This window comes from Phyllostomus hastatus, unplaced genomic scaffold (assembly GCF_019186645.2).
Source record: "Phyllostomus hastatus isolate PE091 unplaced genomic scaffold, TTU_PhHast_1.1 phas_contig_16, whole genome shotgun sequence".
In the NCBI taxonomy this organism is placed as follows: domain Eukaryota; kingdom Metazoa; phylum Chordata; class Mammalia; order Chiroptera; family Phyllostomidae; genus Phyllostomus; species Phyllostomus hastatus.
In genome coordinates, this window is record NW_025333643.1 from 3,978,522 (window position 1) to 4,005,047 (window position 26,526).

The 26,526-nt window shown below is 39.9% G+C and overlaps 1 protein-coding gene across 10 annotated transcripts in view; it reads right to left on the reverse strand.

Moving 5' to 3' along the window:
- The window catches only part of ATG7 (autophagy related 7), a 379,417-nt gene that overhangs the window by 242,534 nt on the left and 110,357 nt on the right, over positions 1-26,526 (reverse strand). For 8 of the 10 annotated variants that reach the window (XM_045832074.1, XM_045832075.1, XM_045832076.1 and 5 more), the window contains 2 exons: positions 9,454-9,626; positions 8,906-8,960 (listed from right to left, as the gene is read on the reverse strand). In XM_045832074.1, coding sequence (XP_045688030.1) covers positions 8,906-8,960; positions 9,454-9,613 — 215 coding nt within the window. In that variant the 5' untranslated portion in view covers positions 9,614-9,626. The remainder of the gene's footprint in view (positions 1-8,905; positions 8,961-9,453; positions 9,627-26,526) is intronic. The other 2 variants (XM_045832079.1, XM_045832078.1) reach the window with 1 other exon arrangement.

The window sequence follows — 26,526 nt, forward strand, 5'->3', positions numbered from 1 at the left end:
CAGGACAGACATTCATATCCACCCAGTCAGAGAACAGTAAGCTCCTTGAGGACAGCGAACTTGTCCCACAACTGAGCCCAGCCCAAACAGGCTCTGCACAGAGCTGCTCAGCAAACCCCGGGGGGTGTCTGAGTCACAGAGACAAAATGTGTTACACCTGTGTTACCTGCCAATCTATTACGCCGAACGTGTACTGTGCAATGCCCTGGGAGGCCTCAGAGGCTTCAGAGTAATCCAAGTCAGGAGAAGGAAAGAAGAATTGATTCTGAACACAAACTCAGATGTGGAGAAATCTGGTCTCTTCTCTAAAATGATTAACTATGTTTCAGTGGTTACACATGCTAATAGTCAATAGCAGCCACATGAGAATATTTTCATCTAAGTGAAGCAAGGTCATCAAAGATAATCTTGATGAGAAAATGTTATTACAAAAAGGTGCAATTAAGCCTAGAGGGCAGAAGAAGGAAGTGGAGCAGTTGGTAGACTAGGCTTTCTACGTTCAGACAGCTTTATGAAATGACTGCTGCAACAGGATGCTGAAACAAAAGGAAGGAGGCTAAGATCTAACTTAGACACAAGCACAAGAGGAGAAAACTACCCTCATTCCTCAATGTCCAGAGGCCTGGATGTGTGAAAGCCATGCCAAAGCCCTGCTCTGGGAGTGGAAGAAACCAATCATGAAAATTCAAGCAACTGACACATCAGCACTCGTGAGGACAAGAGGAAGTTTCAAAGGAGAAGCATTTTTCATGATTAAAGAACCACTGGGAAAAGTGACCAGGGAAACAAATTTAAAAAGTCATAATGGGGGGAGTTCTGGTCAAGATGGAGGTACAGGTAAATGTGGCTCGCCTCCACTCACACCCACTGCAAGATTACAGTTAAACTAGAGAACAAATATCACTCAGAACTAGCAGAAAATTGAGCTGCATGGCAACAACTAAGAAATTAAGAAAGCATGTTAATCTAGACAGGTGGGAGGAATGGAAGGGTGGAGATGCAGAGATGCTGAGACATTGAACAACAAGCTGGTCCCAATCCCAAGTGTGGTGGACATAAAGAGGAGGGATATCTCAAGAGCAAGTGATCCCAGCCCCACACCACACCACGCAGCCCAGGGTTCCAGTACCAGAAAGAAAAGTCCCCATAACTTCTAGCAGTAAAAAACAGTGGGGTTGGGTCAATGGAAGACACTGTGGAATCCTAGGCCTCTCCTCTTAAAGGGCCTTACACTACACAAGGACTTGGATTCACTCCCTCTGGGTTCCAGCACTGGGGCAGCACCCAGAAGGGCACCAGTGGCATATGGGGAGGACGTGAAGTATCCAGCATCAGGATGAGAGCTGGGGGATACCTTCCTCCCAGAAAGAACCACAGACAGCAGACATTGTACCTTTTCTGAGCCCTCCCCCACACAGAGCCACAGTGTTGTGGCACCATATCTGAATCTCGATCCACCTGGGTCACACAGTAAGCCCCTCTCTGATGATTACCTAAGGGTCTGCTCCATCCAACTTATAGGCCTACCCAAGCTGGTAACAGTGGCTTTTCCATATGAAGGGCTGGGCTGGGCTAGGCACAGGTCTCAGACCTTCCTAAATCAGCTCAAACAAACAACAGCTGAGCCCAGCCCCGTATCTCTCACTGAGTGCCCCAGGCCCCACACTAGCAGCAGCCATCTGCAGATTGTTTTAAAGCTTACACAAGGGGCCTCAGACAGAATATAGTTGGAGTTCCTGCACCACCCAGGAAACCCAGTGGATGGCTACAAACCATGTTGGGGCATCATCCAACCACCTCCACAAGCCATGGAGGGAGGGGGTTTCTGGCCAGGCAGGGGTCACAGCCAGTCCTTGCAGCTGACTGGCCTGGGTAAATCCCCCCATTGACCTGCCAACAGCAAACAAGGTTCAACTATAAGAAGAGGGTATACTCAGCCCACACAAAGGGCACACCTTGAGTACCCAGCTTGGGAGATACGGGAGTCTGTGCCACTGGACCCTACAGGACAACCACTATTTGAGGCCATGTTACCAAGACAGAGAGTCATAGCAGCTCTACCTAGTACATAGAAACAAACACAGGGAGGCTGCCAAAATGAGGAGACAAAGAAACTTGGCCCAAACAAAAAAAAGACTAAAATTCCAGAAAAAGAAAGAAAGAAAATGGAGATAAACAATCTATCGGATGCAGAGTTCAAAACAATGGTTATAGAGATGGTCAAAGAACTCAGTGGGTACTTCAACAACATAAAGATGATACAATCAGAAATGAAAGAGACACCAATTGAAATAAAGAAAATTTATAGGGATTCAACAGTAGAGTGGATGAAGCCAAAAATCAAATCAATGATTTAGAACATAAGGAAGAAAAAAAATCAAACAATCAGAACAACAAGAAGAGAAAAGAATCCAAAAAAAATGAGGATAGTGTCAGCAGCCACTGGAATAATTTCAAACATTCCAACATTTGCATCATAGCGGTGCCAGAAGGAGAAGAGGAAGAGCAAGAAATTGGAAATCTATTTGAAAAAAATAATGAAAGAAGAAATAGACATACAAGTCCAGGAAGCACAGAGTCCCAAACAAGATAGATGCAAAGAGGACCACACCAAGACACACCATAATCAAAATGCCAAAGGTTAAAGATAAAGAGAGAATCTTAAAAGCAGCAAGAGAAAAAACAGATAATTACCTATAAAGGAGTTCTCATAAGACTGTCAGCTGATTTCTCAAAAGAAACTTTGGAGGCTAGAAACTTTGGAGGCTAGAAGAGACTGGCAAGAAGAATTCAAAATGATGAAAAACAGGAGCCTGCAACCTACATTACTCTATCCAGCAAAGCTATCATTCACATTGAAGGGCAAATAAAGTGCTTCCCAGACAAGCTAAAGCTTAAGGAGTTCATCATCACCAAACCATTATTATATGAAATGTTAAAAGAACTTATTTAATAAAAAGAAGATCAAAACTATGAACAGTAAATGGCAATAAATACAGAACTATCAATAATTGAATCTAAAAAACTAAGCAAACAAGCATAACAGAAACAGAATCACAGATATGGAGAACACTGGGATAGTGGAGAGTCAGGAGGGAGGTCTGGGAGAATGAGGGAAAGGGTTAAGGGGTTTAGAAGTACAAACTGGTAGTTGCAGAACAAGCAGGAGGATATTAAAAACAGTATGAGAGAGTTGCCAAAGAATTATATTCATGACCCATGGACATGATCAAAGGAGAGGTGATTGCCGGAGGGAGTTGGGGATGCTCGTTGGAGGGGAGGCAAAGGGGGAAAACTTGTGACAACTATAACAGTATAATCAATAAAAAAGGAAGAAAAAAAGAGGGAAAAAGTGATAACGGGAGGCAAAGCCATTCTACCAGTTTCTCAAGTTACAAGTTCTACTTGTTCCACAAAGTGGCGGCTCAGGTGAAAACAGGAAAAAGCTCTTGACTTGGAAACAAGAGCATTTAGTTCAAATTCTAGTCTTGAACACATACTAGTTTAGTTTCCTACAATCCCGCTTACATGAAGTGTCCAGAAAAGGCAAATCTATAGAGACAGAAAGTAGACTCGTGGTTTTCTAGGGTCAAGGGGAGAGAGAAAGGAGGAAGGAAAGTGACTGCTAAAGGGTACAGGGTTTCTTTTCGAAGGTGACAAAAGTGTTTTGGAATTAGATAGTGGTGGTGGTTGTACAACCTTGTGAATGTACCGAAAACTAATGAGTTGTACATTTTTAAAAGGTGAATTTTATGGTATACAAATTGTATCTCAATAAAGCTGTTTAAAAAGTCATAATTAAAAATCTTCCCAAAGCCAACAGTGACCTCACAATGATGTATGTATTAACCTGGTAAAGAATGGATGTCATAAAGGCCTGAGCCCAGGCCTGTTATCTCTGAAAATTGGCCTTCACCCCAGTGATTAGCCAATTGGTCTCCCAGTGATTACTCAGGGAACTACTAAAACTGTTTTACACCTGTTATTTGCATTTGGCCAAAGGCAGCCATATGGTCAGAGCCTCTGGAACAGACAGGCAGTGAAGGTGGCCAGGACAGAATGAATACCCTGGAAGGGGAGAGGTTACTTTCCACGCCTGCCGGAATCTTACTCCACAGCTTTGCATGGCCACAGGGAACTCTGGGAACCGGGGAAGTCATACATAATCTGGGAGCATGCTGCATTATCTGCTGCTTTCCACAATAATCTGAGTTCCTGATTATAACATCTTCCAACAGAGTCCATTGGTATCTTTCTATCAACCACACCATATCCCATTTTTCAGCCACACACTTATACTGCTTGTAATTAAATAAAACAATCATTTGTGTAACTAGCACATGTCAGATCTGTGTTAGATACTAGTGAGATACCAGAGAATAAGAGACAGCCTCTGCCCCACACAGATAATTTGTATATGAGTCTTATTTCCTTGGCTACTTTTTAAGTTATTTGAGGGCAAGTGGCAGGTCTTCCTTTTCTCTAACTGAATCCAACTTGAGGCTTAGAAAATAAAAATATTTCTTATGACTAAAAAAGATAAATGTTCCGCAAGGGAAAGAGGCCCAGGGAAAGAAAAACACTTTTTTTAAAACCAGCTTCACATTTATACAGAAATTGGCCACCAAAATCTATTCTCCTCTTTGCACACAGTAACAGAATACATACAAGATGCTGGTAACTGGGTACCACATTTCCCAGGCTTCCTTGCAAGATACCGTATTTTGTTGTGTATAATGCACACTTTTTTTGCCCAAATTTTTGAGGGAAAAATAAGGATGCACATTATACATGTGTCTAATGGTTACATGCCATGGATATAATAATCCCATGTATAATGTGCACAAAACCATGCGTATGCATTATACATGGCAAAATATGGTAGTTGAGACATTGCGCTCTCTCCAGCAGAATGAGTGGAGTGACACATGTCCCTACCCAGGCAGAGCCTTTAAGAGACTGGGTATGTTTCTTCCACTTGTTTTCACCCTGCTCTCTTTCCCTTTCTATCTGTTTTTACCTGAAAGTGACAATTCAGTCTTAAGCAGCACATAAAGGCAAGCACCCCCTCAGGATGACTGAGCCATAAGAGGATAGAAGACTGGACCACTGCCCTGGACTATGAAGTGGACAAGAAATGAACTTCTTTCTCTCTGGGCCATTACATTTTGAGGTCTAGTTCAGCAGTACACCTTACCCTAACATAGTTGGTACCTGCTAAACTAGTACTTGACTTATCATTCACCTAGTACAACGCAGAGAACAGGATCCTATTTTGCTACCTTCTGGCAGAGATCCACAAGGCTTCCAGGGACTCAGAGTAAAAGGAATTTATCTGGTGCCATGCAAAGCCGAGATATTCATGGCATCTATAAGTGAGAACTAAAACTGGTAGCTGTTCAACTCTGCCGTATTCCTCTCTGTATGCCCAGTGCCTAGTACATTCTGTTGTACCATCAAGACACAGAGGAAACTGTTAATAAATATTTCTGAAATAGCTATCACTCATCCATATTTATTACAGCACAGAGTGCATTATAATGCAAATATTTGTCTTCTACTCTATCCAGACCCCCTCCAGAGCTTCATGTTTCATAAGTATTTGTATTCCTAATACCTCCACATCCTTCACATAAGAAGCAGTCAGGGTTTCATGAGTAAATTCATAAGGAAAATTTTCCTACAAACCTGTGTGGAGGTACAGTAATAAAAATAAAGTATAATAATAATAAACTTCTGAACTTAGTTTGTTCAGGCTGCTACCTCAGCCTGGACGAAATGCCTCAGAATGGATGGCTTTTAAAAAACAGAATTATATTTCTCATGGCTGTGGAGGCTGAAAGTCCAAGGTCAAAGTGCCAGCACGGCTGGGTACTGGTGAAGACCCTCTTCCAGTCAAAGACTGCCCACCTCTCACTTTGTCTTCACAGGGCGGAAGGAGGGAGCTAGCCCTCTGGGGCCTCTTTTATAAGGGCACTAATCCCATTTGTGAGAGTTCTGCCTTCGTGATCTAATCACCTCCCAACAGCCCCACCACCCAAAGCTATAACCTTGGGCATAGGGTTTTTCAACCTATAAATTTTAGGATACACAAACATTCAGATTATAGCACCAACCATCCTAAAAAAGAGGGACTCACAAAATCACAAACTTAAAACTAGAAGGAACATTAAAAGCTGAGAGCTGGAGATGAGGAAACTGAAGCTAAAAACTAAAAGGACTTATTAGGTAACTTGGTTAATCAGCTATAGATAGATACTACATCTTCAAACTTCAAATCCAGGGCCATTTTCATAACACTAGGGACCACATATTATTCTTGCTCATCTTCCCCAGTGCCTACCGGGGAGCCTCACATATTGTAAGTATTCAGTAGCTAAATGAAAAAATATGACTAGAACCCTGGCTGGTGTGGCTCAGTGGATTGAGTGCTGGCCTGCAAACCAAAGGGTCACCAGTTTGATTCCCAGTCAGAGAACATGACTGGGTTATGGGCCAGGTCCCTAGTAGGGAGTGTGTGAGAGGCAACCATACATTGGTGTTTCTCTCCCTTTCTTTCTCCCTTCTTTTCCTTCTCTCTAAAAATAAATACATAAAATCTTTATAAAAAATATGACTAGAAAAACCAAGCAATTTGTGTGAAAGTCATAGCTGTAGGATCACAGATTTTCTTACCTCCTTCAACTAAAATTTCTAGATCACTAAAGTTTAAGATGCTTGAATTTTGTAGTAAGGTCAAGCCTAACCTCTGTGTCCTTTGTTCCAAAGAACAAAACTATTATTTATTATTTTTTTTTTTAATGAGGGAATCCAGATTAGTGTCTGGGAATTAAACTCTAAGATCATCACAGATTCACTCTGGTTTTAGAGCCAGGCAAACCTGAGCTCAAACCCTGGTTTCACACAGTTCACCTTTGCATGGATTGTTTTATCTCTCTGTGTCTCAGATTCAACACTTTGAAATAGATAATGACACCCAGTTAATCGGAACATGATGAAGATCAAATATAGTGATGCTTATAAAACGCTCCCCAGCACAGCCTCCTGCACCGTTAAGATCTCAACTAGCTGTAGCACTTTCTGTTATTGTTACTGGCCAAAGAACAAAACTATTAATATCTTTTAAAAATAACCTCCAGTTGAGAATCGGAATAAAGAGAGGAACAAGGCTATAATGAATGTTAGACTCTCCAGATTACATGAAAACTATACTGATGATTTTCCCCACTTTACCATCTTCAGATAATTTATTGCTTGTACACTGTCTATATTTCCCTCATTATCTTGCAATTGCTCCAAAATTAAGTTCATCTTTACCAAAACAAGGGGGGGATTACTAGGATTTAATTTGTTTTGACAAATAATTGCAGGAATTTCTTATGAACTAACAACACTTTACCTTTTAAAGACACAGAGGCTAACATTGTTTTGCATCTATGTTAGGAAATTTAATTTTGCAATTTGGTTCAGATAAAGGAATAAAATGTGTTGACTTCTGGAGAAATAAAAAAAACAATCCTAGGGATACTTTATTTGAAATAGTCCAACCTTGATTACTGCTATTTTCAAACACCAAGCAGTCCTTGCAAAGAAAAACCTCTATGCCTTCCCCAAATCCCTCAACTTGGCAGTGCTAAGGTACAAGAAAGCAGAAAATGTTGCTCTCACTGAAGCTTCTGAGTCTTCAACTCTCAATTGTTTTATAGGCCCCCCAACAAGGATCCTGCTCCATAGAATTCAGCTTGAAAAACTGAGTTTTCAAGGACCACAGAAGACCTAATTGGCAAATCCAATGACCCTTGCATTCAACTCTGACCTTTCTGTTTCTGACATTGTAGACCATCTCTTTCCGTCCTGAAAACATTTCCTTCTTTGATTTCTGTAACTCTTTTCTGGTTCTTCCTCCTCTCTGACAACTCCCATCTCCTTTGCTAGATCTGCATCTTCTTGCCCTCCTTAAATCAGGTATGTACACCGCTCTGGCTCTTGGTTCTTTTATACTAGAGTCTCTTCCTCTCTTACAGCCTCATGAACTTTTCTTTAAGGAAGACTCCCAAATCTGGTCTTACCCACCCTGCTTGACTCCAATGCCTCTGGACACTTCTACTGGATGCTGTCATCTCAAACTCAACATGTTCTAAACAAAACTTACCTCTGCCTTAAATTTTAGCCCCTTTCTTGGTTTCTCTATTTCTGTAGATGATAACCAAATGCCCCTAGCTACTCAGACTGCAACCTCAGAAATACATTTTAACTTTATGCATGCTTCCTAAATCAGGCTACATGTGATCTTAAGCAAGCCATTTTACCTTTTGACACATGGTTCCCTCATCTGAGAGAGAAATTACACCTGACAGGTCTTAAAAGATTATGTATGTGAAAATGCCTAGCTAATTAAGTCAATAAATGCCCTTCTTCTCTCCAGCCACTCCCCATCACCTTCAACTAAACAAAAAACTCTTTGAGGGCATATGCCGTATTTCTATGCATATCCCTATAATGCCTTGTAGCAGTAGTTTCTATATAGAAGTAGCCTAATAAACATTCACTGATGCATATGGATAAGTAACTAAAGGAATAAGTCAAGAGGTACTAATAAAGAATCATAAAATATTTACTATAATCAAAATCAGGAGAGCTGTTATCTAAGCCTCAATCAATCTACATGGCACTTGACACCAAATAGGCTCTGATATTACCTGCTGAAAAAAACAAATCAGAGAATCTTAAGTATCTAGCACTTGTCTCTTTGTTATGAGAGGTAAAAATAATCATGAGGAGCTGACCCTGCTCACCAAGAGTATCCCCAGTTTCCTTGTGATGTATCTATGAGGGAGGTTAAGAATGCTCATTCCTTGAAAAAAGCAGTGTGCTTCACTATAGATTTTGGGCAAAAAATACTCACATGTCAAAAGCACTGAACTCCAATGTTAAGCGAGCTGGCAGCCCAGCAGAATCACCTGCACAGAAGCATTACCATATTTTCAGTCAGAAGTCATTAATAGCAGCATTCATAATGAAAACACTTGGGAGTAATTTTGTTCTCTTTGTTGAGCCCAAAGTGCCCCACCCAATTTCTGGTTACCCAAACTAAACAGGGGCTTAGCATAAAGTGACAGAGCTTTTGTGAATTTAAGAAATTTTGCCAAGAATATATAAAAAAATTCATTGGAAAAAATATATATCCAATATTCTCCCCCAGAAATACTAAGTAAATCAGTATTAATTCTTTGGATTAATAACTAGGGTTTTATATTTCCCCTTCTTTTCTCCACAACAGGGAAAAAGAAGTGAAAATAAATTTGGGTCAAAAGTTAGGAAGTAAAATAGAAATTAGTGAAGACCATTCATTATAAAAGACAAGGTGTCTCTTGTTAAAGGAAAGCTGACCCTATACTGGAGGGCACAGAAGATAATAGAAGATGACTGAAAATGGAGTTTAGTATTGCCTACCATTGTAGTAATAACCCTTAATGTCCTTGGGAGCTTCATCCAGCCGATACTCATTCAGCTTCTTCTGGGTCAACTCATGCCAAAATCCAACATCCAAGGCACTGCTGAAGGGGGCAAACTGCAATTTGTAGAGTCCAGGATCTCCTGTAGCTACCGCCATTATTTATTACCTACTAAAAAACAAAATAGAACACCACAAAACAGCACACAACATGTTAAAAATAAACAATTATAATAATGCTTAATTAAAACAAAAAAGGAAGTAAAAGTGTCTCTATTTGCAGAAAACATAGTTTTATATAGAGAAAATCCTAAAGACTCAACCAAAAAATGGTTAGATGTAATCAATGAATTCAGGAAAGCTGCATAATACAAAATTACCATGCAAAAATCAGTAGTGTTTTTATACAATAACAATGAATTTTGTGAAAAAGAAATGATGGAATCAATCCATTTACATTAGCATCAAATACAATAAAATACTTTTAGCATGAATTTAAGGAGGTGAAAGAACTCCGCTGAAAACTACTGAAAGAAACTGAAGAAGATACAAATAGAAAGGTATCCTATGTTCATGGATTGGAATAATTAATACTGTTAAAATACCAATACTTCCAAAAGAGGTCTATATATTCAAATGCAATCCCTATCAAGATTCCACTGGTATTTTTTACAGAGATAGAAAAAAACTCTCCTAAAATTTATATGGATGCACAGAAGACTGCAAATAGCCAAAAAATAAAAAATCCCAAGAAAGAAGAACAAAGCTGGAGGCACCACACTTCCTGATTTCAATATATACTAGAAAGCCAAAGTCATCAAAACAGTATGGTACTAGAATAAAAAGAGAAAAATAAACCAATGGAACAGAATTGAGAGCCCAGAAATAAACCCCAGCATATACATTCAATTATTATTTGACAAGGGAGCCAAGGATACTCAATGAAGAAAAGACATTTTTTTCAACAAATGGTGCTGGGATAATTGGATATTCACATGTAAAAGAATAAAACTGGACACATATCTTATACCAATCACAAAAATGAACTCAAAATGAATTAAATACTTAAATGTAAGACTAAAACCATAAAACTCCTATAAGAAAATGTAATAATAAAGATCCCTGACATAGGTCTTTGCAATGATATTTTGGCTATGAGACCTAAAGCACAAGCAAAAAAATAAACAAGTGGAACTATATGAAACTTCTGCACAGCAAAAGAAACCATCATCAAAGTAAAAAATAACCTATAGAATGGGAAAGGATATTTTCACACCATATCTTATAAGGGGTTAATATCCAAAATATATAAAGAACTCATACAACTCAAGAGCAAAAGGACCAATAAGTAATGACCCTGAATAGATATTTCTCCAAAGAAAATAAATGAAAGGCCAACAGGTACATGAAAAAATGTTCAACATCACTAGTCATTAGGGAAATGCAAATTAAAACTGCAATGAGATACTACCTCAAGCCTATTAGAATGACCATCATCAAATACAAGAGATAACAAATGCTAGAGTGAATGTGGAGAAAAGGGAACCCTTGTGCATTGTTCATGGGACTGTATTATTGGTACAGCCACTATGGATAAGAGGATACTCAAAAAATTAAAAACAGAACTACCAAATGATCTAGCAATTCCATTTTGGGACTATATCCAAAGGAAATGAGAATAACTCTGAAAGATAGCTGCTGCCCTGGTCGGTATAACTCAGTTGGTTGGAGCATTGTCCAGTATAGCAAAAGGTCACAGGTTCGATTCCAAGTCAGGGCACATTCCTAGATGGCAGGTTCTGTCCCCGTGGGGGACACGTATGAGAGACAACCTAAGGATGTTTCTCTCTCACATTGATGTTTCTTTCCCTCTCTCTCCCTCCATTCCCTCTCTCTAAAATCAGTAAGCATACCCTTGGGTAAGGATAAAAATAACCAGCTAGAAGTACCCCCATGTTCACAGCAACATTATTTGCAATACCCAAGACATGGAAACAACCTAAGCGCCCACTTACAGGTAGATAAAGAATCTGTGACATATATATATAGTACACATATATAACAAGGTCTGTCTGAAAAACATGAGAAGAGTTTGCATGACATCAATGTAACGTGGCAGCCAAAGACAGTGGACTGGAATGTGCATGCATGAACAATGATGACTTCATTGTACTAGTTGGTGGGGTCAGTAGATGCTGCTGAGTGAGCATGTGTACTGTATGGCTGTCACATTCAAAATGACTGGGCAAGTAGAGCAATGAACCTGCATCAAATTTTGCATTAAGCTTGAACATTCCTCCATGGAAACTATTTGGATGATTCAAAAGGCCGAAGCTATGGGCCTTCATCATGACAAAGCGTGCACTCATGCATCTATCTCATGCAGAGTTTTCTGGCAAAACACCAAATCACTCAGGTGACTCAGCCCCTATACAGGCCAGATTTGATGCCCTCTGACTTTTGGCTTTTCCAGAACTAAAATCACCTTTGAAAGGGAAGAGAGTTCAGACAATCGATGAGGTTCAGGAAAATAAGGCAGAGCAGCTGATGGTGATTGGGAGAATTTTGTGAGGTACCAAGGTGCCTGCTTTGAAGGGGACTGAGGTGTCATTGTCCTATTTTCACTATTGCTTGTATTTTCTATCTTCTTCAATAAATGTCTCTATTTTTCATATTACATGGCTGGATACGTTCTGGACAGACCTCATATATAGTGGATTATTCAGACATTAAAGAAACAAGTAAAGGTGCTTTTAGCTAAGATGGAGGCATAGATAGACTCACTATACCTCCTTGCACAACCAAAAGAAGGACAACAACAATTTTGAAAACAAAACCAGAGCTGCCAGAAAATCAAACTGTATAGAAATGTGACAACCAAGGAGTTAAAAAATAAACATTCATTCACACTGGTAGGAGGGGTGGGGGTTAGCAGCCAGGGTAGAGAGGACATGCACAAGGCATTGGCTGGAAGACCAGGTGGTCTCACATTTGCATGCGGATAAACTGGGAGGAACAATTGGGAAGCAAGACAGACTACCAAACCCAGGGTTCCAAGATGGAAAAAGAAGGCCTCAAAATCTCCGGTTGTAAAAATCTGTAGTGGTTGTGGTGGTGCGAGAAACTCCCAGCCTCAGAGAAGAGTTCATTGGAGAGACCCACAGGGTCCTAGAACTTACACAAACCCACCCACTTGGGAATCAGCACAAAAAGGACCCAATTTGCTTGTGGGCAGTGGAGGAAGTGACTGAAAGCTGGCTGAGAGCTGAGCAAGCAGCACTGTTCCCTCTCTGACCCATCCCCCACATACAGGACCACAACGCAGTGAGGTAGGTTGCCCCACCCTGGCAAATACCTAAGGCTCTGCCCCTTACAACATAACAGGTGTACCAAGACAAATATGGCCCAAATGAAAGAACAGATCAAGACTCCAAAAATACAATTAAGCAAGGAAGAGATAGCCACCCTATCAGATGCAGAGTTCAAAACACTAGTAATCAGGATGCTCACAGAAGTGGTTGAGTACGGTCACAAAGTAGAGGAAAAAGTGAAGGTTATGAAAAGTGAAATAAAGGAAAATATACAGGGAACCAATAGTGATGGGAAGAAAACTGGGACTCAAATCAATGGAGTGGACCAGAAGGAAGAAAGAAACAATCAAACAGAAAAGAATGAAAAAACAAAAATTCAAATAAAAATGAGGAGAGGCTTAGGAGTCTCCAGGACATCTTTAAATGTTCCAACATCCGAATTACAGGGGTACCAGAAGGGGAAGAGGAAGAGCAACAAGTGGAAAAGTTATTTGAACAAATAATAAAGGAGAACTTCCCCAATCTGGCAAAAGAAATAGACTTCCAGGAAGTCCAGGAAGCTCAGAGAGTCCCAAACAAGTTGGACACAAGGAGGAACACACCAAGGCACATCATAATTACATTAGCCAAGACAAAAGAGAAGGAGAGAATCCTAGAAGCAGCCAGAGAAAAGGAGACAGTTACCTACAAAGGAGTTCCCATTAGGCTATCAGCTGACATCTCAAAAGAAACCTTGTAGGCAAGAAGGGGCTGGAGAGTAGTATTCCAAGTCATGAAAGGCAAGGACCTACATCCAAGATTACTCTATCCAGCCAAGTTATCATTTAGAATGGAAGGGCAGATAAAGTGCTTCCCAGATAAGGTCAAGTTCAAGGAGTTCATCATCACTGAGTCCTTATTATATGGAATGTTAAGGGGCCTATCTAAGACAAAGAAGATGATCAAAAATATGAATAATAAAATGACAACAACTCATAACTATCAGCAACTGAACCAAAAAAAAAAAACCCAAAAAAACAAACCCTAACCAAACAACTAGAATAGTAACCGAATCACAGAAATGGAGGTCACATGGAAGGTTATCATGGGGGAGGGGGAGGTGGTAAATGGGGGAAAATGTACAGGAAATAAGAAGCACATGGAATAAATGGTAGGCACAAAATAGACAGGGGGAGGTTAAGAATTGTATAGGAAATGGAGAAGTCAAGGAACTTATATGTACAACCTGCAGACATGAACTGAGAGTGGGGAGGGAAATCTGGTGGGAGGGGGGTGTGGCAGGTGGGGAATAAAGCAGAGAAAAAAATGGGACAACTGTAATAGCATAATCAATAAAATATACTTAAAAAAGGAAATACTATCATTTGAATAACATGGATGGACCCTGAAGGCATTATGCTAAGTGAAATAAGTCAGGCAGAGAAAAACAAATATTGTGTGATCTCACTTATATGTAGATTATATAAAAAAAAGAAAAAATAAACAAGCAGATAGAAAAAAAGATCAGACTTGCTAGCAGAGGAGGAGGGTGGGGGTAGGGGCAATTGGAGGAATGTGGTAAAAAGGTACAAACTACAGTTATAAGATAAAAAGTACCAGGGATATGATGTTCGACATGATGGCTATAGCTAACAATGCTGTATGACATGACATATAGTTAACAGAGTTCAATCCTAACATTTTTCATCACAAGGAAAATTTTTCTCCTTGTTCTTCCTTTTCTTTTTATTGTATCTTTATGTGAAGCTGGAAGTTAGCAGAACCTACTGTTATCTACCGTGCTATGTGCCTTAAACTTATACAGGAATGTATGCCAATTATTTATCAATAAAATGGAGAGAAAAAATAACCAACCAAACAAAAAGTATGAGAGGTATTTGGGTTACCTAAGACACAACTTTGGAAACCAACCTGAGTAATTTGCCAGTGTTGTGAAGTTTAGCCTCCTTAGGACACAACTGATTTTTCTAAGTAACCCTAGCCTTCACTTTTGTGTATCTTCCTTGCTTGTTAAAGTCAGTCTGACCGGGCACTAGTGTTATTCTTTCTTCCACATAGTCTCAGCAGTTTTTGCCATCCTGTGTGGTCCTAGAGAAGTCTACAAGTACAAAACCCAGAGTCCAGCCAGTTAGAAACACAAAAATGCAAATTGTTTGAGTTCTGAGTAAGAACAGTGCTTGAGCACCCAAGCCAAGGAGGATGAACACTCCTTCCCACTTAAGATCAGTACCCTCATTTCTCTAAATTTCATCTTTTATCCTTTAAATGCATGAAAATTTTGCACCTTACTATATTTTAATATTTCATACTTTATCTCAAATCATCAAATAAATTTGACCCTCCTGGCAATCAAGCAGGTATACACTGGAACTCCCTATGTTCCCCGCACACTTTCATGGGCACAGGTACCCCCGTCTGAGAAGCACAATACTAGAGAAACTTGGCAGTTCCAAAAAGTGTGGGTAGATAAGTTCCCTTCATTTTCTTTCCTGTCCAATTGCACCATAACCAGATTCATATTTCTGGAGCAGAATGTATAAACAGTCACACTAGATAAGATAAATAAATAAAGACAGTTCATACCCACTCAAAGAGGTTTTTCCCGAGTTTTGTGCCAAGGTTATTAAATAGCTTCCAGTTTTCCACAGTTGTTGGATTTTAGAATTAGAGATAAGGAGCTTTGGACTGATAGTATCTATATGGAAAAATGTAAAGTCAGTATTACATAAAAGTGCTAAAAATGAAGGAATATGGGGCAGCACAGGGAGAAAGCTTCTGAGGAGTTGGGCACTAAGTTATATTAAAAAAGATGGGCATGAGCGGGGAAGATGGACAGAGGGATGAAAGAGCAAGAACAACGGGGGAACAGCTGTGGTAAAAACGAGGAAGAATGAGCCTACCTCTTCTTAGTAGAGCATTGGTACTGAGCAACAGCAATGCACGCATGTTGGTTCTAGCTTCAGAAGTGAGGTTGAAGAATTCTGGAGTAGGAAGCCAGTGGCAGACAGAATTCTGCAGTGACAAAACAGCTTTGAAGGGGGGCAGATAGGGAAAAGTAGTTAAGAGCTTAAGAATTTATGAAGACCTAGATTAGGGCGGAGGAAGCCAGAATGAAAATGAGACTCTCATGGGGGACGTTTTCAGAGAAAAGGTGACCACACTTGGTATCTTGGACAAGAGGAAAAAGCCCCTGGCTGGGACAATGGCAGCTCCACAAAAGAAAGACACTTGAGAGGCAGACTGGTAATAAATTAAAGACATGTTCCACAAGGACAATAGCAAGTTAAGTGAAGCTGGTCCAAGGAAATGGGCTTGCAGCAGTGATTGAAGTAAACATAATATACTCATTAAGTAGTAATTATAGAATAAGCTGTACTAACAGACTCATAGATTTATGTATAGGTTGGCCAAAGAATTTATTATTTCTTCCATACAATGGCTCTAGTAGTGCTTAGCTGTCTTTAACTCCATTTGAAATCTTTTTGTTAGATTGTATGACAGCTGTCATATCAGTGTACATTAAAAAACCCCTAAAATTGGTGAATTTTTGTGCAGCCATTTTACTATTAAAGATGGAAGAAAATATGCAACATTATCAGAGTATTATGCTTTATTTCAAGAAAGGTAAAAATATAACAGAAACACATAAAAAGATTTGTGCAGTGTATGGAGAAGGTGCTGTGATTAATCGAACATGTCAAAAATGGTTTGCAAAGTTTCTTGACAAAGTAAATTGACATGTTAGCCAAATAATTCTTTGCTGTGGGGCTGTCTTATGCACTGGAAGATGTTTAGCAGCACCCCTAACCTCTACCCACTAGAAGCCAATAGCAAGACATAGCCAACATACTCAAAATATCCAAATCAGTAGAGTTATTGGTGAAGATGAAAAAATGTGTCTTATTTTACAGAAAAAACTAAATGGATTTTTTGGCCAACACAATATTAAAAGTCCCCTTACAAGTATTTTATAGACATCAACAGTTGCAGCTCCTGTTTAACTAAGGAATGACCCTGACCACAAGAAACTGGGACAAGCATCAGTGACTCATATCAGAACTAGCAGAAACGCTGCCTGGACGTCCTTTTGTGTTTATGCAAATAATCGGGCTGAATGGAAACTGGACTTAACGCAGTAAATGAATTGGTCTTGATTTGCTCTTTGATAAAAATGAGGGTAATTTGGGGGGGAGAAGTTATGTTTCAATACTCTATAATACACAGTTATGGATATTAAACTCTAGTTCAGTTAACTGTCTTCAAAGCTTTATTTTTTTACTTATGCACAGATAAGATTGCAGCAAGGGTGATACACCAGGTGCAAAAAGTCACCAAGGCAAAAAGCTCAGGTAGCTGGCAACAGGCATGGAACAAAGAAGTAAATAAGAAGAGACACATGGGCAGATGGTGAACTGGAACAGTGAATGAGGAGGCCCAAAGCTCCTCTAGACACCTCCCTACTCATCATTACTTCCCCACAGGAGCCCCAGATACAACTGGCGGTGGGGAACAAGTTGATTAACTTTTAGTAGACATGGGAGCCACGTACCCTGTGCCACACACCAAACTGGGAATAAAAAAAACCACAACAGTCTCTGTCATACGGATAATGAGATGAAGACAGCAACAAGCCTCCCTCCAGCCTTTAGAATGCCAACTCAGAGATCTTAATATATCACACAGCTTTCTCAGGTTCCTCTATTTGCCAGAATGCCCCATCTCTCTGCAGGGATGGGACTCACTCTGTAAATTGTCTCCCCACGTAACCTTCTCTCCTTAAAGACAACAGCTTCACCTACAGGCCCCACCAAAGCATGCACTCCAACTCCAGATGTTTTTAATCTGGTCGGGGGGCCAGAGGAGAACTGTTCCCTCCTTAGCAAGCAAGAAAGTAAATCAGTTTGGGCAGATAGGACTCCAAAGCAAGCAATCAACATTCACCCAAATGGCCTGAGATCTCCCCAGAGAAATCCCAGATGGTGGTGAACATTTGTTTAGATGTACTTTATTAACCTCGTGAGGAGTAGCTGCACATCAGCATATACTTTGAAATCTAAGAATTTAATCACCATAGTCAATGAAACTGCCAACCTTACTAATATTCAGAAATCTTTGGACTCTGGCTAAAGCTGTCTTAGAGAATCAAATTGCCTTAGACTACATACTAGCAGAACAAGGATGAGTTTGCATGACCATCATCTCCTCTTGTTATACTTACATCGACACCTCAGGAGGAAACAAGCACCACCAAATCAGGGAACAGGCTAGCTGGCTTCAATAAGCATTGGACCATCACACCCTTCGCTGAATGAAGTGAAGATTGGTTTGCAAGTCTATTTTCATGGCTACCACAAAGACTCGAGTCCATATGAGAAGGAATTTTAATTGAGGTTAACCATTCTTTTCTTTAGAATGCTTGTCTTTATTGTTTTAAATCTCCTCCTTATGACTTGTTTTCCCACACCAGAAAAATTATATCTGCTCAATAGATGCCTGTAAAACATATATAACTGCTTTTAACTCACAAAATTTTGCTTTACAAAAGACTAAAGTTTTTCATTTCCCCAGAAGACTCAGAGGACATCAATAGCTCCATAGATATGAAGGAAAATTGACAGTGGGGAATTATAACAGTAATTGAAGTAAACACAATATACTCATCAGGTGGTAATTATAAAATAAGCTGTACTAAAAAACTTATAGAAGATTTGCATATTTAAAGTTCCCTTATAAGTATTTTATAGACATCAGCAGTTCCAGCTCCTGCTTAACTAAAGAATGACCCTGACCACAAGAAATTGGGCAAGCCTCAGTGACTCATCTATTAGAACCAGCAGAAACACGGTCTCCACGTCCTGTTTGCAGATATCAGCAGTGACACTGAGAAAGGAGCAATGAAATTAAATGATAACACATGCAGGAGATAACCCTGAAACCACTCCAGAGCAGAGCTGAGAAACTGCACGTCACCAGAAATTCCTTAGTTCTCCTCTTCCCAAACTCCCCTATATAAACTCTCCAGGATGCTTGAGATGTTAAGATGAGCTTTGAGATGACAACTTTCCATCTTCCAGGTTTCTGGCATCTGCATAAAACCACTTTCCTTTACATCAGCACCTGCCTCTCGATATTGGCTTTCAAAGAGGCAGGTAGCCAGACTTGTGTTCAGTTATAGGCTGGCCTGGGAAGGTAGACTCACAGAAATTCCAGAGGCATTTACACTGATATAACAGCAAACGCAGGTGAGAATGATCAGTTCTGAATGGTTACTCAGAGAAAAAAAAGTCAGAGCCCAACAGAATCCTTGAGCAGGGATTTTTAACCTTTTCCATTTTGTGGCACAAATAATCTAATTGCTAAAATTCTGTGGCATACCAAAAATATTTTATACTTTTTGCTAATGTGGTAAAAAAAGTATAATTTTGATTAATTCTTATTAGACGGCTCTTGTTGTGTTGGCTGTTGTCATTTTTTAAAATTTGACAATCGGAGAGAAAAGAAATCAGTGTTCCTGACTAGTCAGGTACTGCTTGTTTTAAAAATTTTTGCAGCACAAGGTTAAAAATCACTGTCCTAGAGAGAATGCCCACAGTCAGCAGGTACAGCAGCAACACAAGCAAAGGACACACAAAGGACAGTGCAGAGCACTAACTGGAACACCAGGATGGTATTTTTATCCACTGACCCAAAGCAAAAAAAAAGTTTGAAGAGAGTAATAACAAAAGGTGGCAAAGAACATTACAAGTGAAAAAGAAAGTGAGGCCTGTCAAGGCCATTGGATTTTAATTTTTAAAAGGAGCTCAGTGCTGGCTTTCTAAAGTGGAATTTGAGGGTAGACTGTTAAAAACAGAACATGCTGTAAGGGTAAGATCAGCGTGGGGAAGTAACCAACTGTGTCCCTCCAAGTTCCAAGGAGGGCGGTTTAGTTTGCTACTAGATTCCTAATGGATGGATGTTTTTCAACAGGCTTAATGTATTTGTCACATTTAAAATACGCTTTGGCAACAGAAATCCAATTAAGAATTAATAAAACTTCACAATGAGACTTAACAAATGCAGACACACAAAAAGAAAACAAGAAGTGGGAACTATAATAATTAAATATTTTTCTGTATAATGTGGTCAAAGCTTAGTTGATCACAAAGGACAGTGCATTGCTGCCCTCAAAACTCTGCTGCCTCAACATGGATTTGCAGAATGGTGCACTCGACAATGCCTGACCAATAACTTTCAAGCTTTTACCAATTTGAAGACTTATTTAAAAATGAGGAAACCTGCTGGAGGGGAGAAAGAAGTGTGGCCAGGAGTCTGAGAAATGACAAGTGCCCCCTGGTGATTCAGATTCAAGTTTGATGCTATCTTGATGCCTTTAAGCCATTGACACTCTTAACTTTTGGAGACCCAACCTCTAAATCACATCAAACATATTTAAATACACCTTCATCTCATATTAACTATTTTCTGGCTTTTAATTGTTTGAAAGGATTGTTATAACATTGCACTTTCAAAATAGTCATTCTTTTTCAGGTCTCTCCAACTATCTTCATAAGTCCCTGAAAAACTGTGGATCCTATGCATGGAGAAGCAGACCCTCATGCAGGTCATCTGGTGCCCACACTTTGAAAATGCTGCTTAAAATACCCTAATGGCCTCCTGATTGGTTTCCTGGGCCTCCATTTGCTCCTTTCTCCTCTCTCCTACACAATGCAACTAGCAATTTCTTTTTTGGGGGGGAAGTATTTAATTTTATTTTTGAGGTTTTTATATTTATATTTTTATTTTTAAATTATATGTTATTGACTATGCTATTACAATTGTCCCAATTTTTCCCCCTTTGTCCTGCTCCACCCAGCACCCCTAACTCCCTCAGGCAATCCCCTTACCATTGTTCATGTGCATGGGCCATATGTATAAGTTCTTTGGGTTCTCAATTTCCTATTCTGTACTTTTTATCTTCATGGCTATCCTGTAACTACCTATTTGTACTTCTTAATCCCCTCACCTCTTCACCCATTCTCCCACACCCCCTTCCCTTCTGGCCACCATCAAAACGCTCTCCGTATCCCTGATTCTGTCTTTGTTCTTGTTTGCTTAGTTTGATTTTTTAGATTCAATTGTTGATAGATATGTTTTTATTGCCTTTTTTTCTTCTTTTTGATCTTCTTTTTCTTAAATAAGTCCCTTTAACATTTCATATAACAATGATTAGGCAATGATGAATTCCTTTAGTTTTTTTCTTGTCAGGGAAGATCTTTATCTGCCCTTCAATTCTAAATGACATCTTTGCTGGGTAGAGCAATCTTGGCCTTAAGACCCTGCTTTTCATGACTTTGAATGTTTCTTGCCAATCCCTTCTAGCCTGCAAAGTTTCTTTTGAGAGATCAGCTAACAGTCTCATGGGAATTCCCCTATAGGTAGCCAACTGCTTTTCTCTTGCTGCTTTTAAGATTCTCTCTTTATCTTTAACCTTTGGCATTTTAATAATGATGCGTCTTGGAGTGGGCCTCTTTGCATCCATGTTGTTTGGGACTCTCTGTGCTTCCTGGACTTGCACGTCTACTTCCTTCACCAAATTAGGGTAGTTTTCTTTATTTTTTCAAATAGATTTCCAATTTCTTGCTCTTTCTCTTCTCTCTCTCACACCCCTATGATGTGAATGTTGGACCTCTTGAAGTTGTCCCAGACACTGCTAACACTATCCTTGTTTTTTTTTAATTCTTTTTTCTTCTTGTCCTGATAGGTTTTTTTCTTCCTTATGTTCTAAATCATTGATTTGATTCTTGACTTCATCCACTCTACTGTTGAATCCCTATAAATTTTCTTTATTTCAATTGGTGTCTTTCATTTCTGGTTGTATCATCTTTATGCTGTTGAAGTACCCACTGAGTTCCTTGACCATCTTTATAACCAGTGTTTTGAACTCTGCATCCGATAGATTGTTTATCTCCATTTTCTTTATTTCTTTTTCTGGAATTTTAGTGTTTTTTTGTTTGGGCCAAGTTTCTTTGTCTCCTCATTTTGGCAGCCTCCCTGTTTGTTTCTATGTACTAGGTAGAGCTGCTATGACTCTCTGCCTTGGTAACATGGCCTCAAATAGTGGTTGTCCTGTAGGGTCCAGTGCACAGGCTCCCATATCTCCCAAGCTGGGTACTCAAGGTGTGCCCTTTGTCTGGGCTGAGTATACCCTCTTCTTATAGTTGAACCTTGTTTGCTGTTGGCAGGTCAATGGGGGGATTTACCCAGGCCAGTCAGCTGCAAGGACTGGCTGTGACCCCTGACCACTCACCAGTAACTTCCACTTCCATGGGGGATCAGCTGTGCAAGGGCAGGGGTGTGGGGCTTTGACATGGTCTGTGGCTGTCCATTGGGTGTGCAGGCTCAGAGGTATCCTGGGTGGTGCAGGCCAAGTTCAGTTGCCACCTGTGTTCTGCCTGGGGCCACCCTGCATGAGTTATAAAGCAATCTGAGATGGCTGCTAATTGTATTGGTCTTGGAGATTCCCAGGTGAAGCCAAGCTGTGAATCTAGGCTGGCTGCTGCTAGTGCTGGGCCTGGAGCCACTTAGCAAGATATACAGGGGGTGGGGGCTTACTGAGCCTGGTTGCTACTTATTTGATAGTAAGCATGAGCCAAGACCAGGCATTCATATGGAAGAGTCTCTGCTGACACTTGAGTGGTCCCATTAGTTGGGTGGAATGGAAGAGCCTCAGGGGATCTCCAGAGCAGGACAAAGTGTTAGCCTGATTGATGGAGGCTCAGATATAGCACCCACCTGCCAGCTCTGTGGCTCCTTGGTGGGAAGGTTCAGAAAAGAAACAATGGCGTCTGCCTGCCCTTCTGTTTAGGCAAAAGCAGTCCTCCAGCTCCCGCCTTGATGCCAGACACTGCAGTTTCTCCCTTTTTGCCACTGGTGCCTTTCAAGCTGCTACCCCAGTGCTGCAGCTCAGAGGAAGTGAATATGAGTAAGTAGGTGTGTGTATTCTTTAAGAGAGACTGCTTGGGACTCCAGAAGTTTCATCCAGTGACTCAACCCCTACTGCTTTTTTTGCAGCCAGGAGTTATGGGGACTTAACTTCCTGGCACTAGAACCCTGGGCTGGGGGGCCTGGTGTGGACTGGGTCTCCTTGCTCCTGAGATATGCCTCCTGAATTTTTATCCACCACATGTAGATGTGGGACCAGCCCATTCTGCATCTCTGCGCCTCCTACCAGTCTGGATGCATGTGGTTTCTTTAATTCCATAGTTGTCAGATTTCCATTCAACTTGATTTCTGATGGTTCTGAGTGATGGTTGTTCTATATTTTAGTTGTATTTCTGATGTGCGAGGAGTTGAGCTGTATTTACTTATGCAGCCATCTTGACCAGAAGTGTCCACATTTTCTTCTATTGTTGTTTTTTTAAAGTTTCCATGCTTAGGCCTGTCCTTAGTTTATGAACTTTCCCAAAAGCAAAATGACTCATTTTTTTATATCAATATCCATCTGCATGCCAGTGAATTCCAGGACTATATTCTAGTGCTAACCTCCAAACACATATTTAAGGATGTTGGGAAGCCAGAATTTAGATTTCTCACAGACATCTCAAACTCAACAAATCTGAAACTAAACATAAACATATCTTTTCCAAAATTCTGCCCCTTTCCCCCATATGTTCTATTTTACTTAGTACTTCTGTAAAGTACTTCAGATAGTACTGAATCATATATATATGTGTGTGTGTATATATACACACATATATATATACACACATACACACACACACACCCTGTTTTTTCCTATACATTCATACCCTTTCACTTAAAGGAAGCACCTTATGGCTTCTCTTTGGCATATATCTGAATTGCCAGCATTACTACTCTTGTACTTTGGGACCATTCTTAAGTATAAATAAGGGTTACTTAAACACAAACACTGTGATACCAAGATAGTGGATCTGATAACCACAATGGCTACTAAGTGACTAATGGGCAAGTAGCATATACATGGATCCACTCAAGAAAAGGATGATTCATGTCCCAGGTGGGATGGCACAAGATTTCATCACTCTACGCAGAATGGCATGCAATTTAAAACTTATGAATTATTTTCATAATGAGATTAACGACAGGTAGATGAAACTATGAAACTGTGGATAAGGGAGGACCACTGTAATAGTAGCAATAATAATAACTATTCTAACTGAATGCTTACTCTGTGCCAAGCACTACACAAAACACTTTACATTATCTATGACATCCCCAAAGTTATTGTATTAAGCCTACTTTAAAGAAAAGAAAATGGAAGAAGTGAAAGGTTAAGTAACTTGCTCTTACACAGGAAGGGCAAGTTACACAGGAAGTGGAAGAGGTAAGTTTATAACACAGGTCTAATGCCTTCCAAGTCCTGACTTTCATTACTATACTATACATTTTTGAAGGAAGAAGCATCTCCCCTTTTTCACAACATTTATATTGCTCATCGGCCCCCACATATACTAAAAAATAACCAATTATTTTGAAAAACCTTCACATACTAACTTCCTCTACATCCAAGTCAAAAGAAAAAGACAGTGGCCAGAGCAATCACACAATGTGGAAGGAACTCAGCACGGTAGCAGACAGTGGTACAAACGGATTTCATCTGAAATCAGGCCCCTACACACTTTAGTCATCCACAATTTACTGTTAAAGGTCTACAGCAACCTGTTTTCATCATCATTTTGATGACCTACTGAGGTCATCAAGGTGGAATTTTACCAGTGCCAGAGGTAAAAGAGAAAACTCTACTCCATACAGCATGTCAGCAGCTGAGGAAAAATGACTCGGGATGATCATTTGGAGGATAAAGGACAGGCACACTAAGAAAGTAATTTGTGCGAAGCACATCCTTAAATATTTTGACTTATTTGGTCTTTGAGAAATTCCAAACAGAACCCAAGAGCCTATTTCACAAAAGGATATGGTTGGTGTTCAGCTGCTGAGCTTTTGCTCAACAAGCTAAGAAAAGAGGAAGGTCTTAAGCAACAGCAGCAACATGTGAATAGGAATCTGCTGGAAACATCTAAATAGCACACTCAAGTATAAATGTATCACTTAGACTCCTATACATCTATGTCGCATTGCCATCTCCCCTACACTGGAAGGGAAAATTAAAGAAGTAATGATCAGAGGGAATTGTGGAGGGAGTGGGAAGTAAGTACTTGATGCAAAGTCATTTATGTGTAACTTAGTCCAAACACTATCTGCTTCCTAAAAATTAAGGCTTGTCTATATAACCCTAGATAGTGCAGGTGAGACTTCTGGCCTCTGCTCAGCTTAGAAAGCTAAAAGGTTAGTTCTATCAACCTTCATCATTACATACAGACATATCAAGGAAAGAAACTGACAGAGGCATCATTATAAGTATGGCTCAACTTTATTTCTAACTATTTCTATCATATTCAGGATGTGAAACCCAGGAATTACACAAGACAGGATCGTGTAACATCCACTGAAAGAGGAAGGGCTTTGATGAGGATTCAATACTGTCATGAGCAAGAATCCCAGCTGTATAAGAAAGACAGCAGTAACCAAAACATCTAGTCAAGATTAAACTGTAAAAGCAGGTGGGTGGGTGGTTAAGCAATACGGACCCTCTGGGGTTGTGTCTACCACCCAAACTTGGTGCAAATTTCAGGTTTTTATGAAAATAAAAATAAATCATGCTCAGCAACTTACAAATAGAAGATTTTTTAAAAAGTGCCATTGGATTTAAAAGTTTCAGTCCAAATGGGCCTAAACCTTGTGCTTGTGCTGTTCTTTAATGTCAAATCCCCACTGGAAATGTATATTAGTGGTTGCTTCCTAAGAAAGATGCTATGGGGCTAAGAGACAGGAGCATGGACAGGCTTAGTTTCACTGTAGTACTCTTTTGCCCTTCGAATTTTGTGTATGTGGGATAATAATTCAGAAAGAATTAAAGTCATTGAAGAAGAAACACCTAACCCAATGGCACAAAGACAGGGAATGAGAGAGATAAGACTGCCAGCTCAACTGCTTTAGTGCCAAGAAATAACACCTGGGAGATCCTTGATTTAAAAAAAAATGTCTTATTCATCTTTATTCAGCAATTGGCACAGCATCTAGAATATATTAGCTCAGTAAATGTTGACATGAAATAATAGCTTCCCCCCACCCTGCCACCAAAAGGCCAAAGGATGGATGCTGTAGTGAGACAAATTTCAGCACCGTTTAAAAATTACTAATAGTCTGAATTGTCCAAATAGGAAATAGATTGACTAGAGAGATAATAAATTTTCCATCAGAGGAAGTGTTCAAGCATATATTAGATGATTATTTGCCAAGTAACATTGCACAAAGGATTACTGTATCAGGAGAGTCAGGTGAGACCAGAGGTTGGCAGGCTTTTCCTGAAAAGGGCCAGATAGTAAATATTGTAGGCATTGCAGGCCAAAACAGTTTCTGTCACATTTTCTTCCTTCTTTTTTACAATTCTTGAAAAATGTGAAAAACATTCTTAGTTCATACATGGCACCAAAAGAAAAAAAAAAAAGGCCCTGGGCAGGATCTGACTTGCAAGCTGTAGTTTGCTGACCCCAGGACTAAATGACCTCCCAAACCTGTTATTCTTTATTATTTGAAGGTGACAATAATGTATTTTGGTTTTAGAGAGAATGACATTTGGGGAAATTCTTTTTAGAGGGTAGTAGAGATCTGCAAGGACTGCTGAGGGGGAGGCAGATGGCAAGGCCAGATTCCAAGGCCACATTTGCTGATCTACAACAT